General features: G+C 44.1%; 1 protein-coding gene across 5 annotated transcripts in view; it reads left to right on the top strand.

Annotated features, from left to right (window-relative positions):
• LOC111972124 (guanine nucleotide binding protein (G protein), alpha 11b (Gq class)) overlaps window positions 1–18,377 on the top strand; it is a 63,391-nt gene that overhangs the window by 32,153 nt on the left and 12,861 nt on the right. For all 5 annotated transcript variants that reach the window (XM_023998988.2, XM_023998985.2, XM_023998986.2 and 2 more), the window contains 2 exons: window positions 16,098–16,282; window positions 17,461–17,615. In XM_023998988.2, coding sequence (XP_023854756.1) covers window positions 16,098–16,282; window positions 17,461–17,615 — 340 coding nt within the window. The remainder of the gene's footprint in view (window positions 1–16,097; window positions 16,283–17,460; window positions 17,616–18,377) is intronic.

Raw genomic sequence — 18,377 nt, 5'->3', positions numbered from 1 at the left:
GGCAGTACTGTACTCTGTGCGAAGAAAGGCTATGGCCTGGTACTTGTCTACTGAACAAAAATAGAAACAACATGCAACAATTTCAACAATTTTACTGAGTTAGTTCATATAAGGAAATCAGTCAATTGAAATAAATAAATTAGGCCCTAATCTATGGATTTCACATGACTGGGCAGGGGCACAGTCACTGAGCCAGGCATACCCACTAGGGAGTCAGGCCCAGCCAATCGGAATGAGTTTTTCCCCACAAAAGGGCTTTATTACAGACAGAAATAATCCTCAGTTTCATCAGCTGTCTGGGTGGCTGGTCTCAGACGATCCCGCAGGTGAATAAGCCAGATGTGGAGGTCCTGGGCTGGCGTGGCTACACGTGGTCTGGGTTGTGAGGCCGGTTGGACGTACTGCCAAATTCTAAAAAATTACGTTGGAGGCGGCTTAAAGTAGAGAAATGAACATTCAGTTATCTGGCAACAACTCTGGTGGATGTTTTCTGCAGTCAGCATGCCAATTGTATGCTCCCTGTGGCATTGTCTTGTGTAGGGTTGACCCCATTTAGTCGATTGTTTGCTTGATAAGCTATTGGTTGACCAAGATTTCTTTAGTTGAGAAGTAGCAAAAAAACATTTTATCATGGTGTATAAGACACCCATCTGATTCGCGCTGAGTGGCCCGCCATTGTGGAGGCCTGGGGATGGCACAGTCCATCAGTCTGACGCGCTGTTGAAATTGTATATGGTTATTTTACATAGTGGTGCAACACTAATAAGAAAATACGGTGTCAACTCTCAGTGATTGCTTTTGTTTGTTTTGTGCATATGAATTGATCAGAAAAAAATATTGAGCCTATTTAATGCAACCCTTGCTGTTAATAGATCGCAAAGCAGCATACGACTGACCTTTAAAAAAAAAAAAAGCATCTAAAGTGCAATTGCACTGTTAAGCTCATGTCTGAAGCCTGGGGGATTTTAGGACGTACTGCGGATCGCTAAAATATCCTAATGATTATGATCACACTTCCTCAATTCAAGTATTATGGCAACACTATAGGAAAGATGGTTTACAAACTTGGGAATCACCTGGACATTTTGAAATACTGTATATTCACGCCTAGATGCCTAGAATTAAAATCCTCCAGGCTTCCATCATAACTGTCAATTTGTTGGGGGAAAAATCAAGAATTACAGGGTTCAGTTTAGAAAAAAATTATCCAGTCCGAATTGTTCTCTGGTATCCTGGACATTCTGGAGTAACAATTACAACCAACGTTCTCTAGTAATACTAGTCCCGTGCGAATAGGTCTTTGGTCACGTGCATTCGATGCATACATTGGTCAGGTAAAGAGAGCAAGGGTTGAGGGAATATAAAATGTTTTAACTAAACAAATTAGGGATTTCAGTAACAACTTTTCAGTCAGAAATGGCTGTAATTATGTTGCAGCTTCAGCAACACTGACAGCACGATAAACACTTATGTGGTGGTTGCTGCAGCAGGGAGCAGAGCAAGACAATGGGTGCTAGTCAGTCACTCACTGTCTTTAAAAAATATATATTATAATAATTTTTGACACAGCGCACCAAGTCTGAGGCCAGCCCGCACAATCAAATCAATTGCTGGTCGGACTCCCTCTAGTCATTTGTGTGTCTTAATTATTTAATCAAACTGTGTGCTTAAAGCATCAGACAAGCTCAGTGAATATAGTTGATTAAAAACACATAGGATGTGTCAATATATGGAAAAATGCACATTAAATGTTGACCAATCAATTGGTTGAAAGAACAGACGACTCTTAGTCAACCAATCTTTTTTTGTAGTCTGGGACAGCCCTAGTTGTGACAACTGCACTTTTTAGTGGCCTTTTATTGTCCCTGGCACAAGGTGCACCTGTGTAATGATCATGCTGTTTAATCCGCTTCTTGATATGCCACACCTGTCAAATGGATAGATTATCTTGGCAAAGGAGAAATGCTCACTAACAGTTATGTAAACAAATTTGTGCACAAACTGAGAGAAATAAGATTTTTGTCCGAACATTTCTGGGTTCTTTTATTTCAGCTCATGAAACATGGGACTAACCCTTTATATGTTGTGTTAATATTTTAGTTCAGTGTAGTTCTAACCTGTGTTTGACTGCTTTGTTGGTTGAGCAAACAGTGATATTGACACACCCCGAGTTTCGTCAGTTCTGTGGCAGCTTGTGAAAGCCTTAACCAGATAACCCTCTCCTATGTCACTCCCAGACATGGCATTGCTGCACACTTGTGTATCCCTGTCTGATCCTCCCTATTGGATCTAAGGTGAGTGAGTCTATCCAAATGTTAAATTCATTAGGATTATGATGATGCTATGATACCAAAACACTATTACACGACATGTAAGATATGGGGCTAGGCCACCCCTTGTGGCCTAGAAAGGCCTAAACCTTTAAGACCGTGTCTGATGTGTGTCTGCGTTGTCAGGCATCACCAGCGTGGGCTTCGCTTGCTCAGTCCCTGTGTTGCTTTCTCTGAGTTCCAGAAAGAGAAGTTAGACGGTCGGAGCGCATTTAGATTAACCCAAGGAGAGATTGCAAAGCCCACTAGTCCTTTACCCAGTGGGAAATATGTCTATTCCAGTACTGCTAGTTCTGATTTAAATGGGAACCAAAATAGGCAAAATAGATTGACATCTAAGTCCTTTAGAAGGAAAAGATTGTTGGGAACGCTCTCCAAACTGGAATAGAGCTGCTCTCCACAGAGAGATGCTCTCGCTCTCCCTCTCTGTCTCGCTCTGCCCACTCAGTGGATACTCAGATTACTCCTCTGATTTCAGTCAGCGGAACAAACAGAATCTGCTAAAGACAGACGAATCCACCCGGATGGCGATTTCTCTCCTCCGACCCACTCCCTCCCTCCTACCCTCCTGATGCTTATCATTGTGTGAGAGGCACGGGAGAAATGACTGTCATTTGGTCTTGTCGTAAGGCTGCAGCCTGTAGGATCCATGTCCAGGGCCTGAGGAAGTGCCTTGGCAGCGGGTGGTGAGGCCGGAGCTGCATCTTAAGTCTTAAACAGAGGCTAGGTGAATATGGAAGATGTCTACCAATTTGGTTTCGCCTGTCTAGTTCTTTGATCTTAGTGCATATGGAAGAAAGGAGACAAGAAGAGGACACAACGGAAGACTATTGAGATATAGGCTACCTAGTGCCTACAAGTCTGCTCCACGCAGGCAGGGACAGGAAGCAGCCTTGACCAAGCTGCTGCTGATACACCAGCACAGACAGAGGGGGAGGAGGGACTGGGGGAGGGAGGGATCATCTTGTGACAGGGTCACGGGAAATTAATAAGGAAGAATTGTATATATCAGTACTGCAAAACTTGTTTGGAGCAGCTGTCCAACATCAAGACGGGAATCTTAAATGCAAATCTCCCCGGCCGGGTGGGTCCCCAAGTGTTAGGGTTTTGAGTTCCTTTAAAACCTGGCCTGCTAACCGCCAAACCCATTGAAGCCTCCTTGTGAACACAGCCTGGGGCCTCGTATCCAGCCAGTGTTCTGATGACATTCTGTTGAACTGGCTGCCTCATCGCATCGCAGGGGAACATTATGGGAATAATTTACAAAAGGGGGCCTTACTCCTCTACTCTGTCAAACTTACTGCAGTTTTTTTCTCCTCAGTGAGGAAGCCAACCGCAGCCTCAAGTTATTGCCCTCCGTTAGTTTGGAGCGGAAAAGCATCCCTTTGCCTTCGGCAACCACCACAAAATGAAATGTATCTGTTTTGACTGATTTCTTTATCACTCCGAGCTCATGGTTATCAGAGAGGTTGAAGCCTGGTTCTGTGGTTAGGCATGACGCGTCTCTGCTTCACTAATCTCTGTTAACCCAGAAGTAAAATCTTGCGTAATTTGGTCAGCTGCGTAGTTAACTTCTGTGCTCATAAGTGTTAGAAATTGTTAGAACCGGCAACAGTCTCTACCATCACACAATAATCCTTCCTCCTGATTCGTTTGATTGCTCATGCCTTGTCCAGTTCTTCTAATCGCTGACTCTCACACAGTACCTGGTATGACATCTGGACATTTTTACTAGGTCCCTTCACTTCCCTCCCCGTCTCCCTGGGCTGCCTCCAGGGTTCCATTTGACTATCTGAGGTTCCTCTTCATTCAGTAGGATTCAGTGAGAGAGAGCGGTTTCAAGGACAGTGCACGTGAGACTAATTGTGTCCCTCTCATTGAAGTCAGACCGTCTGTAGGAAACACTGTCTAGCCTGAAAACAAGTTAACTGACTAGCAGAGCTCCTCTCTGAGGAAGACAAACTCCAGTCAGGGCTTTGACACATCAATGCAACTTTATCACAGCGAGGAGAGTAAAGCGTACAGCACTACAACACACACACACTATATATACAAAAGTATATGGTAACACGCGTTCAAATGAGTGCATTCGGCTATTTCAGCCACATCTGTTGCTGACAGGTGTATAAAATCGAGCACACAGCCATGCAATCTCCATAGACAAACATTACCAGTAGAATGGCCTTACCGAAAAGCTGTGACTTTCAACGTGGCACCGTCATAGGATGCCACCTTTCCAACAACTCAGTTCGTCAAATGTCTGCCCTGGTCAACTGTAAGTGCTGTTATTGTGAAGTAGAAAAGTCTAGGAGCAACAACTGCTCAGCCGCGAAGTGGTAGGCCACACAAGCTCACAGAACAGGACCGCTGAGTGCTCAAGCGTGTAAAAACACTCACTCCAGAGTTCCAAACTGCCTCTGGAAGCAATGTCAGAACTATTCTTTGGGAGCTTCATGAAATGGGTTTCCATGGCTGAACAGCCGCACGCACACAAGCCTAAGATCACTATGTGCAATGCCAAGAGTCAGCTAGAGTGGTGTAAAGCTCGCCGCCATTGGACTCTGGAGCAGTGGAAACTCGTTCTCTGGTGTGATGAATCACCCTTCACCACCTGGCAGTCCAACGGGTGAATCTGGGTTTGGCGGATGCCAGGAGAACGCTACCTGCCCAAATGCATAGTGCCAACTGTAAGGTTTGGTGGAGGGAGATATATAATAGTCTGGGGCTGTTTTTTTTCATGGTTCGGGCACCTTAGTTCCAGTGAAGGGAAATCTTAACCCAACAGCATACAATGACATTCTAGACGATTCTGTGCTTCCAACTTTGTGGCAACAGTTTGGGGATGGCCCTTTCCTGTTTCAGCATGACAATGCCACCGTGCACAAAGCGAGGTTCATGCAGAAATGGTTTGTCGAGATCAGTGTAGAAGAACTTGACTTGCCTGCACAGAGCCCTAACCCAATCCAACACCTTTGGGATGAATTGGAACGCCGACTGCGAGCCAGGCCTAATCGACCGACCTCACTATGCTGCAAGTTCCTGCAGCAATGTTCCAACATCTAGTGGAAAGCCTTCCCAGAAGAGAAGAGGCTGTTATAGAAGCAAAGGGTGGACCAACTCCATATTAATGCCCATGATATTGGAATGAGATGTTCGACGAGCAGGTGTCTACATACTTTTTGTCATGTAGTGTACATACACACACATTATACGCCTACTGATCATTCCTTTATTAGAGGCCGTAGAAAATAATTCCAGATGAAATATAATAGGCCCTGGTTGGCACATTGTCAAAATGGACAATGTCCTAAAAAAAAAAGGCTTATGTCCTCAATCCATCCACCTAACACTAGGCCTATCCTTTGTTAGCCTATGTGTTTTTTGTATTTTTTTCTCGGTGCATGAAATGACCTCGTTTCAAACGGTAGCTACTATCTGAAGAACTTGAGACTTTGACAATTTTTAGGGCCTTCCTCTGACACCGCCTGGTATAGAGGTCCTGGATGGCAGGAAGCTTGGCCCCAGTGATGTCATGGGCCGTTCACACTACCCTCTGTAGGCCGCGCAGTTGCCAAATCAGGCAGTGACGCAACCAATCAGGATGCTCTCGATGGTGCAGCTGAAGAACCTTTTGAGAATCTGAGGACCTATGCCAAATCTTTTCAGTCTCCTGAGGGGGTTTTGTCATGCCCTCTTCACGACTTTCTTGGTGTGCTTGGACCATGTTAGTTTGTTGGTGATGTGGACACCAAGGAACTTGAAGTTCTCAACGTGCTCCATTACAGCCCCATCGATGAGAATGGGAGCGTGCTCGGTCCCCCTTTTCCTGTAGTCCACAATCATCTCCTTTGTCTTGATCACGTTGAGGGAGAGGTTGTTGTCCTGACACCACACTGCCAGTTCTCTGACCTCCTCCCTAGAGGGTGTCTCATTGTTGTCGGTGATCAGGCCTACCACTGTTGTCATTGGAAAACTTAATGATGGTGTTGGAGTCGTGCCTGGCCGTGCAGTCATGAGTGAACAGGGAGTACAGGAGGGGACTGAGCATGCACCCCTGAGGAGACCCTGTGTTGAGGATCAGCGTGGTGGATGTGTTGTTACCTACCCTTATCACCTGGGGGCAGCCCGTCAGGAAGTCCAGGATCCAGTTGCAGAGAAAGGTGTTTAGTCCCAGGGTCCTTAGCTTATTGATGAGCTTTGAGGGCACTATGGTGTTGAACGCTGAGCTGTAGTCAATGAATAGCATTCTCACATAGGTGTTCCTTTTGTCCAGGTGGGAAAGGGCAGTGTGGAGGACAATAGAGATTGCATCATCTTTGGATATGTTGGGGCGCTATGCAAATTGGAGTGGGTCTACAGTTTCTGGGATGAAGGTGTTGATGTGAGCCATGACCACCCTTTCAAAGCACTTTATGGCTACAGTTGTGAGTGCTACAGGTCAGTAGTCATTTAAGCAGGTTACCTTAGTGTTCTTGGGCACAGGCACTATGGTGGTCTGCTTAAAACATGTTGGTATTACAGACTCGGACAGGGAGAGGTTGAAATGTCAGTGAAGACACTTGCCAGTTGGTCAGCGCATGCTCGCAGTACACGTCCTGGTAATCCGTCTGGCCCTGAGGCCTTGTGAATGTTGACCTGTTTAAAGGTCTTACTCACAACGGCTGAGCAGAGCGTGATCACACAGTCTTCTGGAACAGCTGGTGCTCTCATGCATGTTTCAATGTTATTTGCCTCGAGGCGAGCATAGAAGTAGTTTAGCTCGTCTGGTAGGCTCGTGTCACTGGTCAGCTCTCGGCTGTGCTTCCCTTTGTAGTCTGTAATGGTTTGCAAGCCCACTGCTTGCCTTGTCTTGCTGCTCGGGCTTCTGAGGTCTGAAAGGAGTAGCAGCAGCCGCCATGCAGCCAAGTCTACGGCGACAAAGAGAACAGATGTTAATGGGCTATTTCATGTTGCTCCCCAGCCTGGCATGTGTGCAACGATGGCAGAACAAACAGGGTGAGCGGGTAGCACTCAACACTGAAGAGGCAGAAGGACAGTGGGAGGGATAGAGTGGACGAAAGGATGGGTATTGAAGAGGAGACTACGTAGAGGGAGAAAGGAGGAGAACAGAGATCGAGAAGAGCTGCTGAAGCGGTGGAGACAGCCTGGATACTGGGAGTGGAGAGGATGGCTTGTTGGAGTGGGTGAAGGGCCGACCCTGCCCACCACACGTTTTCATTTGAGGAGGCTTTCCTGACAGAGGTGCGACGGTTTCCGTCATATGGATTCTAAATCTCTGGGGGAATGGGGGTGTCTGGTTTGAAGCATGTCTGTTTTATGGAAATATATTCCCAAATATTTTATCTTTTAAGCTGTGTTCAGTTGAAGGGAATTCTATAATACCCAGTGGCCCTCAACTCAAACAGTGGTGTGAAGCCTACTGTAGCTGCTGGCAAAGTAATTAAAAACTTCTACTTTATCACTCCAGTCAGGATGCAACTTTTCAGTGGTACTGTTTTTGCCATGTAATGTATAAAACAAAATCAGACAACCCCATAGTAAAATAGTTTACCTAGTCGGCTTGTTTGTTCTATGTGAGAGATTCTTCTTGCGGTGTATTCAAGTTACAATAGGGAGGGAAACATGTATTCTGACAAGCAGTCCGTGCACAACAATTCAGTATGCAATTGCGGGATTAAACTTTTGAAAGCAGTTTTGGAAAATCTATTAAAGACTTTTGGACTTTGTTAAAAAATTGGGCTCCCAGTTTTTTCCCCGTTGCACAATTGAAGGAGTAAATAAATAAAATGGTAGCAAATTCAGTTACTATCGGAGTTTCAAGCATGGTTTAGAAGCAGCTGCACAACAATAGTGATGGGTCGTTCATGAACGTAAGGCTTTTAAAATGTTGTTAAGTTTCTTTTTGGGGAATGTCGGGAACCGAATAGCATATGTGAAAGAGCTGTTCATTTGGCTCCCTGATTTGCATACTTTTAATATAGCTTTTTTTACTCCAGACATCGATTATCTGCAGATAAATTGTAAAAACATTCTCTGAATATGGTAATTCCTAAGTGCAGGAACAATATAGTGAGGTGAGAGCCTCATTCTGTTCCACGCTAATTTTTTCAGTGCATACATTTTCTTTTTGCAAGTCATCTAATTTTGTCAGGTAAAAATGTCTTAACTCACATTTCACCATCTGACATAATGGTAGGCAATGTTTTAGGCTTTCAATTTTCACACTTTTTCAAGTTACAAGACTGAACGAAGAGCTGTTTGAAAGCTAAATGATCCGGCTGACAGAAAAGACTCCCTCGCTACCCAACAGAGCTCAAAGGGCACAATGGTGTCTTAAAAGGGCGATGACATACATTGTAGTAGAAACCAAAAAAATCAAATTTTTCAAGTGAATAACAATCATACATTTTATATATTTAGAATAAAATTACTAATAATCACAATCAGGATGTGTCCAATGGGGTAAATGCAGATGGACAAACCCCATGCTTCAGCTTACAGTGCATTCGGGAAGTTTTCAGACCACTTTTTCCACATTTTATGTTTACATCCTTATTCTAAAATGTATTAATTGTTTTTCCCTCATCTACACACACTACCCCATGAGGACAAAGCGAAAACAGGTTTTAATTTTTTTTTGCAAATCTATTTAAAATTAAAATAAAAAACCTTATTTACAAAAGGATTCAGACCCCTTGCTATGAGACTCGAAATTGTGCTCAGATGCATCCTGTTTCTATTGATCATCCTTGAGTTTCTACACCTTGGAGTCCACTTGTGGTAAATTCAATTGATTGGAAATGATTTAGAAAGGCACACACCTGTCCTATGTAAGGTCCCACAGTTCACAGTGCATGGTCAGAGCAAAAACCAAGCCGTGAGATCAAAGCAATTGTCCGTAGAGCTCCGAGACAGGATTGTCGAGGCACAGATCTGTGGAAGGATACCAAAATAATGTCTGCAGCGTTGAAGGTCCACAAGAACACAGTGGCCTCAATCATTCTTAAATGGAAGAAGTATAGAACCACCAAGACTCTTCCTAGGCCAAACTGAGCAATTGTGGGAGAAGGGCCTTGGTCAGGGAGGTGACCAAGAACCCGATGGTCACTCTGACAGAGCTCCAGAGTTCCTCTGTGGAGATGGGAGAACCATCCACAAGGACAACCATCTCTGCAGCACTCCACCAATCAGGCCTTTTATGGTAGTGGCCATACGAAAGCCACTCCCCAGCAAAAGGCACATGACAGCGCTCTTGGAGTTTGCCAAAAGGCACCTAAAGACTCTCAGACCATGAGGAACAAGATTATCTGGTTTGATGAAACCAAGATTGAACCCTTTGGCCTGAATGCCAAGCGTCATGTCTGGAGGAAACCTGGCACCCATCCCTACCATGATTCATGGTGATGGCAGCATCATGCTGTGGGGAATGTTTTTCAGCGGCAGGGACTGGGAGACTAGTCAGGATCAAGGGAAGGATGAACAGAGCAAAGTACAGAGAGATACTTGATGAAAACCTGCTCCAGAGTCCTTAGTACCTCAGACTGGGGCGACGGTTCACCTTCCAACGACCCTGAACACACAGCCAAGACAATGCAGGAGTGACTTCGGGTCTACTCTCTGAATGTCCTTGAGTGGCCCAGCCAGAGCCTGGACTTGAACCTGATTGAACATCTCTGGAGAGACCTGAAAATAGCTGTGTAGTAACACTCCCCATCCAAACAGACAGAGCTTGAGAGGGTCTGCACAGAATAATGGGAGAAACTCCCCAAATACAGGTGTGCCAAGCTTGTAGCATCATACCCAAGAAGACTCGATGCTGTAATTGCTGCCAAAGGTGCTTCAACACAGTACTGAGTAAAGGGTCTGAATACTTATGTAAATGTGATTAACCTATTTTTGCTTTGTCATTATGGGTTTGAATCAGTTTTAGAATAATGCTGTAACGTAACAATGTGTAAAAAGTTAAGGGGTCTGAATTCTTTCCGAAGGCACTTGTAACTAGGAATAAAGAGGCCTATTCTGCACTTGAATTGCGTTCCCATGCAAAACTAGACAGATAGCTAACAACTAAGTCTTCAATAAAACTCCCAAGGCGTGACTTTTATTGAATTAATATATTGAAAACGTTTGTTGTGAAACCGCAAAATACAGAAAAGAATATACTTTATTATTCAATTCACATCGACATACTGTAGCTGTACATTATATATTTCAAGTTGAAGTTGCATAAATATAAAGCACGTGCTAATGTACCATGTATCTGGCACGATGCCAAACCATATAACTAATTTTTACTCAATTGGTAATTGGCTAACTCTTTTAATTACTCTAATGTGCAACCACCTCTGTACAATAACAAAGCATATTACACTAGAAACAGTTACAAAACTTCAGTATTGTATGTTTTACAATTCGTTTACATGACATACGAGCAAAGTAATACAGCTGACGGCATACATGAAAGGCAAGGCAATTTGTGTGAGTAAATGCAACCAACTAACATTGATAAGTAAGCAATTCTATCAATAACAAGATTATCATCACTAGCAATATGCTTGAATCGAACTTACAAACAAATATTTTCCGAGGCTGAAGCGTGACAAGAAATAACTGCACTGAAAGACCTGTTGTTGTTTTTAGCTGCTTCTATGCGTGCAGAACGAATTCTCTTCTACTTGTTTTCGTACAGTCTTTCTAAATACCAGAAAGCTCCAATAGGGGGCGATAAACACCATGGAACACAATGAAAATCCATTTTAACCACTAATAAAATAATCTGTTACCTTCTTACAGGATGGCAGCACATGGCCAATAGTAAACAGTAGCAGCAACATGTGTGATGAGTCAAAAGTTATTGCAAAAATCACTGCAGATAGTCCGGGTAGCAATTTGGTTAACTATTTAATTAACGATTTAGCAGTCTTATAGCTTGGGGGTAGAAACCGTTCAGGGTCCTTTTGGTTCCTGACTAGGTGCATCGGTACCGCTTGCCGTGGCGGTAGCAGAGAGAACAGTCTATGACTTGGGTGGCTGAAGTCTTTGAGTGATGTACTGGACTGTCCGCACTACCCTCTGTAGCGCCTTGCGGTCATACCAAGCAGTGATGGAGCCAGTCAAGATGCTCTCAATGGTGCAGCTGTAGAACTTTTTGAGGATCTGAGAGCCCATGCCAAATTTTTCAGCAAATGTAATCATGGTGTTGGAGTCGTTCGCAGCCACGCAGTCGTAGGTGAACAGTACAGGAGCGGACTAAGCTGCTTCAGGGCACCCTTGTTGAGGGTCAGCGTGGCGAATGTGTTGTTGCCTACCCTGTTGTTGCTACCCTCACCTGCGTCCCGTCAGGAGATCCAGTTGCAGAGGGAGATGTTTAGTCCCAGAGTCCTTATCTTAGTGATGAGCTTGGTAGGGCACTCTGGTGTTGAATGCAGATCTGTAGTCAATGAACAGCATTCTCACGTAGGTGTTCCTTTTGTCCAAGTGGAAAAGGGCAGTGTGGAGTGCAATAGAGATTGCGTCACCTGTGGATCTGTTTGGGCGGTATGCGAATTGGAGTGGGTCCGGAGTTTCTGGGATGATGTTGATGTGAGTCATGACCAGCCTTTCAGAGGATTTCATGGTTAGAGATGTGAGTGCTACGGGGCGATAGTCATTTAGACAGGCTACCTTAGTGTTCTTGGGCACAGGAAATATGGTTCTCTGCTTTAAACATGTAGGTATTACAGACTGGGTCAGGGAGAGGTTGAAAATGTCAGTGAAGATACTTGCCAGCTGGTCAGCGCATGTGCCGAGTATGTCTCCTGGTAATCCATCTGTCCTTGTGAATGTTAAGCTCTTTAAAGGTCTTAATCACATTGACCAAGGAGAGCATAATCACACTGTCATCTGGGATAGCTGGTACTCACCAACATCTGTAGCACCTTGCGGTCAGGTGCCTTGCAGTTGCCTTACTAAGCGGTGATGCTGTAGAACTGTGAGGATCTGAGGACCTTCTGCTGGGTACAATAAAAGGTCACTCTAAAATGTGCACACAGTACAATCCCACAGATGTCTCAAGTTGAGGGAGCATGCAATTGGCATGCTGACTGCAGTAATGTTCCACAGAGCTGTTGCCAGAGAATTGAATGTTTATTTCTGTACCATAAGCCACCTCAAGTCATTTTAGAGAATTTGGCAGTAAGCCCAACCGGCCTCAACAGCAGACCATGTGTACGGCTGATACACCAGCCTAGGACCTCTATCTGGCTTCTTTACCTGTGGGATCATCTGAGACCAGCAACCTGGACAGCTGATGAAACGGAGTATGCACAGCCGAAGAATTTCTGCACAAACTGTCAGAAACCGTCTCAAGGAAGCTCATCTGCATGGTTGTCATCCTCACCAGGGTTTTGACTTGACTGCAGTTTGGCATCGTAACTGACTTCGGTGGGCAAATGCTCACATTCGATGTCCACTGGCATGCTGGAGAAGTGTGCTCTTCACAGATTAATCTGGGTTTCAACTGTTCGGGGCAGATGGCAGACGGCGTGTATGGTGTCATGTGGATGAGCGGTTTGGTGATGTCAACGTTGTGAACAGAGTGCCCCATGGTGGCGGGGTTATGGTATGGGCATGCATAAGCTACGGACAAGGAACACAATTGCATTTTATCGATGGAAATTTGAATGCAGAGATATCGTGACGAGATCCTGGGACCCATTGTCATGCAATTCTTCCACCGCCATCACCTCATGTTTTAGCATGATAATGCACGGCCACATGCCGTAAGGATCTGTTCACAATTCCTGGAAGCTGAAAAATGTCCCAGTTCTTTCCTGGCATGCTTACTCAACAGACATGTCACCCATTGAGCAAGTTTGGGGGCTCTGGATCGACGTGTTCCAGTTCCCGCCAATATATAACAACTTCGCACAACCATTGAAGAGGAGTGGGACAACATTCCACAGGCCACAATCAACAGCCTGAAATATTTGTATGAACATAAGATTCAACAACTGAGACAAACTGAACAAGTTCCACAGACATGTGACTAACAGAAATTGAATAATGTGTCCCTGAACAAAGGTGGGCTCAAAAGTAAGGCAGTATCTGTTGAGGCCACCAGCTGCATTAAGTACTGCAGTGCATCTCATCCTCATGGATTGCACCAGATTTGCCAGTTCTTGCTGTGAGATGTTACCCCACTCTCCCACCAAGGCACCTGCAAGTTCCCGGACATTTCTGGGGGGAATGGCCCTAGCCCTCACCCTCCAATCGAACAGGTCCTAGACGTGCTCAATGGGATTGAGGTCCAGGCTCTTCGTTGGCCATGGCAGAACACTGACATTCCTGTCTTGCAGGAAATCACGCACAGAACAAGCAGTGTATAATTGTCATGCCAGAGGGTCATGTCAGGTTGAGCCTGCAGGAAGGGTACCACATGAGGGAGGACGATGTCTTCCCTGTAACGAACAGTGTTGAGATTGCCTGCAATGACAACAAGCTCAGTCCGATGATGCTGTGACACCGCCCCAGACCATGACGGACCTTCCACTTCCAAATCGATCCCGCTCCAGAGTACAGGCCTCAGTGTAATGCTCATTCCTTCGACAATAAACGCGAATCCGACCATCACCCCTGGTGAGACAAAACCGTGACTCGTCAGTGAAGAGCATTTTTTGACAGTCCTGTCTGGTCCAGCGACGGTGGGTTTGTGCCCATAGGCGACGTTGTTGCCGGTGATGTCTGGTCAGGACCTGCCTTACAACAGGCCTACAAGCCCTCAGTCCAGCCTCTCTCAGCCTATTGTGGACAGTCTGAGCACTGATGGAGGGATTGTGCGTTCCTGGTGTAACTCAGTTGTTGTTGCCATCCTGTACCTGTTCCGCAGGTGTGATGTTCGGATGTACCAATCCTGTGCAGGTGTTGTTACATGTGGTCTACCACTGTGAGGACGATCAGCTGTCCGTCCTGTCTCCCTGTAGCGCTGTCTTAGGCGTCTCACGGTACGGGCATTGCAATTTATTGCCCTGGCCACATCTGCAGTCCTCATGCCTCCTTGCAGCATGCCTAAGGCACGTTCACGCAGATGAGCAGGGAGCCTGGGCATCTTTATTTTGGTGTTTTTCTGAGTCAGTAGAAAGGCCTCTTTCGTGTCCTAAGTTTTCATAACTGTGACCTTAATTGCCTACCGTCTGTAAGCTGTTAGTGTCTTAACGACCGTTCCATAGGTGCATGTTCATTAATTGTTTATGGTTCATTGGACAAGCATGGGAAACGGTGTTTAAACCCTTTACAATGAAGATCTGTGAAGTTATTTGGATTTTTACGAATTATCTTGGAAAGACAGCGGGCGGGGTAGTGCTCTAATACTTAAATGTTCTTTACACCTGCTATTTTATGTGAAGACTCAACATTCTCAAATTTACCATTGTTGGACACAACCGTTAGAAATGTCTATATAAAGATGCACAAGGTTTGGGACCTGCACTGGGACAGTCTTTCACAACTTCCTTCACTCTCCAGGATGAACTCTGCTATTCTATGGTGCCTGATTCATTTAGTCTCAGGTCTGTAGTAGTAGTATGTGTGGGCATCGGGAATGTCTGCACACAATATCGGCCACCTGAGGCTGTTTCTCTGCACAAATCTCTTCAACCACCCCATGCACTTGTAGCATTATGCACCTGCAGCGTTTTACACTTGTAGCATTATGTGCTAAGCTTTAGGTCTCTTGGTAGAAAGGAAACTGGGTTGCCAGGGCAAGTTTCACCTGTGAGTGTGTGTCTGTGTTAGTGTGCCCACTAATTGTCTATGTAAAGTCTTTATTTTCCCCAGGGGGCCATTAATTTTGCAGCACATAGTAAAAACAATGTACAAATTACAATAAATATACTAAAATACAATATGTCCAGCAATATGTAGACAGGATAGCTAGAAAATATTTTTTCATTGTTTTGGCAATTCTCACACAAACGTCAGAATAGGGATGAAGCTTATTTGACATGCTTTTTACATTTGTATCACAAACAATTTTTGGGAAAATCTTGATGAAAGTGGCCATTTTAAAGTGCCCACTTTTTAGACCTATACATGCCTCCTGAAAGACCCTATGATCTGTGAACCGTACATGATACAGAAAATATATTGGTGTCCTTATACTCTTATAATGTTTACATATGGAATATGTCTAGATAAAGAAAATATATCAAATAAATGTACTAAACATTAAACATCTAGTGTACCTTTTCTATTTAGTTTATTTTAAGACCCTACTGTATTGTTTGAAACAATAAACTCTACAGGTATATCACATTTCCAGAGTGAGCTCTGCTAATTTTACTTTAATCTGAGATAACAAAAATATTTTCGCCCTAAAGCAGGAATCCACATTAGGTGAAACTGCCACTTGCCTAGGAGCCTTTCTTAATCTTTTTTTTTGGTTTATAAAAGGAGTACTGGAGCATCCATCATTCTTGGTAAACAAATTATTATAATAATCGTACATACCCTGCTGTTCAACTGCATGTGCAATGATGTCTGAGGGGAGAAAACGTGTTTGTTATTTCAAGTAACTTCCTCGTTGTAATTTTGCAAATGGACATGGCAGTTTCCCGGCTATGGATTCGATCTTAAACATAGGGAGCCTGTATCTGCGCTGTGAGGGATACAACATATTTCTCTGTGAATAAAAGAGTACCGCAGTGTCTTGGATAGTGGACTGCACTCTCAAACTGAATCCATTTGGGAGCCCCTGGTCTAATCTTTCCATTGTCCTGTCTGTCTACTCAGGCACTGGCGAGAGTGGCAAGAGCACATTCATCAAACAGATGCGCATCATCCATGGGACGGGCTACACTGACGAGGACAAAAGAGGCTTCACCAAGCTGGTGTACCAGAACATCTTCACCTCCATGCAGTCCATGATCCGGGCCTCCGAGACCCTCAAGATCCAGTACAAGTATGAACAGAACAAGGTGAGTCTGACTTGGGGTTAGGGAGAGGGGATGGGGATTGGGGTCCACTCATTGGACAATGACCATATTGGTCAATGTATTTCATTATATATCTATAGGCTACATTAGGGATCACTAATGGGAGCAGCAAATGGTTAGCGGCCAGTCTTTGCTGATTTCTTTTGATTTTCCCATGATGTCAAGCAAAGACGCGCTGAGTTTGAAGGTAGGCCTTGAAATGCATCCACAGGTACACCTCCAATTGACTCAAATGATGTCAATTAGCCTATCAGAAGCTTCTAAAGCTATAACATCWTTTTCTGGAATTTTCCAAGCTGTTTAAAGGCACAGTCAACTTAGTGTATGTAAACTTCTGACCCACTAGAATTGTGATACTGTGAAATAAGCTGTCTCTAAACAATTGTTGGAAATATTACTTGTGTCATGCACAAAGTAGATGTCCTAACTGACTTGCCAAAACTATAGTTTGTTAACAAGAAATTTTTGGAGTGGTTGAAAAACGAGTTTTAATGACTCCAACCTAAGTGTATGTAAACTTCCGACTTCAACTGTATGCATGTAACTTGGCGTTGCATGCAGATATCCATAGCAAGTGAAATTGATGTATTTGAATTAGGACTGGTGAACCGGAGGTGCGCACCCATCAGGACTTCTATAGCCTAGTCATAGTATAGCCTAGGTTGGGAATACTACTATAAAATCAGCTACGGACTAATTCCCTTCTGGCATTGTCTGAATTCTCATCCACTCATAGGACCGCTCACTGGCAACTGTTGGCTGGCAATCTCCGCATCGAATTGTCCAGCCACAGCTTTATATGTCCGCACCATCAAATGCAAACCGTATTCAAATAGACCATAAAAGTAGCTGTAAACCATGCCATAAAACGTAATGGACTGCTACAGCTACTCCAATCTGCTCTGTCCAGGTACAGACACTAAGTCACTGCCGAGGAGAGGCCTGGATGTATCAATGGCAAGACAGTCTGTCTTTAGGCCTAAATCTATCGATAATAATCTGTACAAATGACCTAACATGTTCTGATTTAACTTTGATCAGAATGCAGAAATGTGTAAATAATCCTGGAGCACTGGTACAGTGAATGTGAGTGACGCTGTCCAACCTTTTACTCTTTTCAAACTGTTTCCCATATCTGGTGTCCTCTTCCTCCCCCCCAGTCCAATGCGCTGCTCGTGCGAGAAGTGGACGTGGAGAAGGTGTGTTCCTTCGAACAGCCCTACATCAGTGCAATAAAGATGCTTTGGACAGACCCTGGCATCCAGGAGGCCTACGACCGCAGACGCGAATATCAGCTCTCGGACTCAACCAAATAGTAAGTCTATTTCTGGCATACACACACAATAGCTACAGTGGTTAGAGATTGAGAAGCGATAGAATGAGAGAGATTGAGATTTTTAAATTGAAGAGAATGAGTTACCATAATAGTGAATATCATCTCTCCCTGACTCTATTAAATAGTGTTTCGTAGGAGAAAGTGAAAGGGATTTAGAGACCAAAAGAAAGAGGAAAAAAACTGATGGAAAGAGGAAGAACAGACGGCAACGTTTCTCATCCTGCTCCACCTTAGTTCTATTTGAACTAACCTAACGAGACCTGAATTTCATGTTTGTTATGTAGAATTATAGGTCTGAATTTGTTCAACCCTAAAATGCAGAGTAAGCACTTTGTCACCATGACTAGTGCTTATAGCTTTCCAGGGACAAAACACTTTGTTGTAATATGACTCAGAATCAATGTAGTGATTAGACTACTCTGTATTTTTATGACTGATAAGGTTATCAAGACTGTAAAAATGAACCCAAATGTCCACATGGACCATTTTAGGATGTTATGATACTTGGCCCTAAAGACTTGCGCTATTGTGATTCAGCCCCCCTAACAGGGTTAGTGATAATTGTTACAAACAGATACTGCCTACCGTTAGTTTGTGAGGAGTAACAGGATACAGCTGTAATATATTAATGTACAGTGCCTTCAGAAAGTATTCATACCCCTTGACTTATTCCACATTTTATCAGTTTGAATTCCAAATGGATTCAATTATTTTTTTTCACCACACAATACCCCATAATGA

Source organism: Salvelinus sp. IW2-2015, linkage group LG13 (genome assembly GCF_002910315.2).
Source record: "Salvelinus sp. IW2-2015 linkage group LG13, ASM291031v2, whole genome shotgun sequence".
NCBI classification, from domain to species: domain Eukaryota; kingdom Metazoa; phylum Chordata; class Actinopteri; order Salmoniformes; family Salmonidae; genus Salvelinus; species Salvelinus sp. IW2-2015.
The sequence above is the reverse complement of the archived record's forward strand: the minus strand, read 5'-3'. Positions and strand labels throughout refer to the sequence as shown.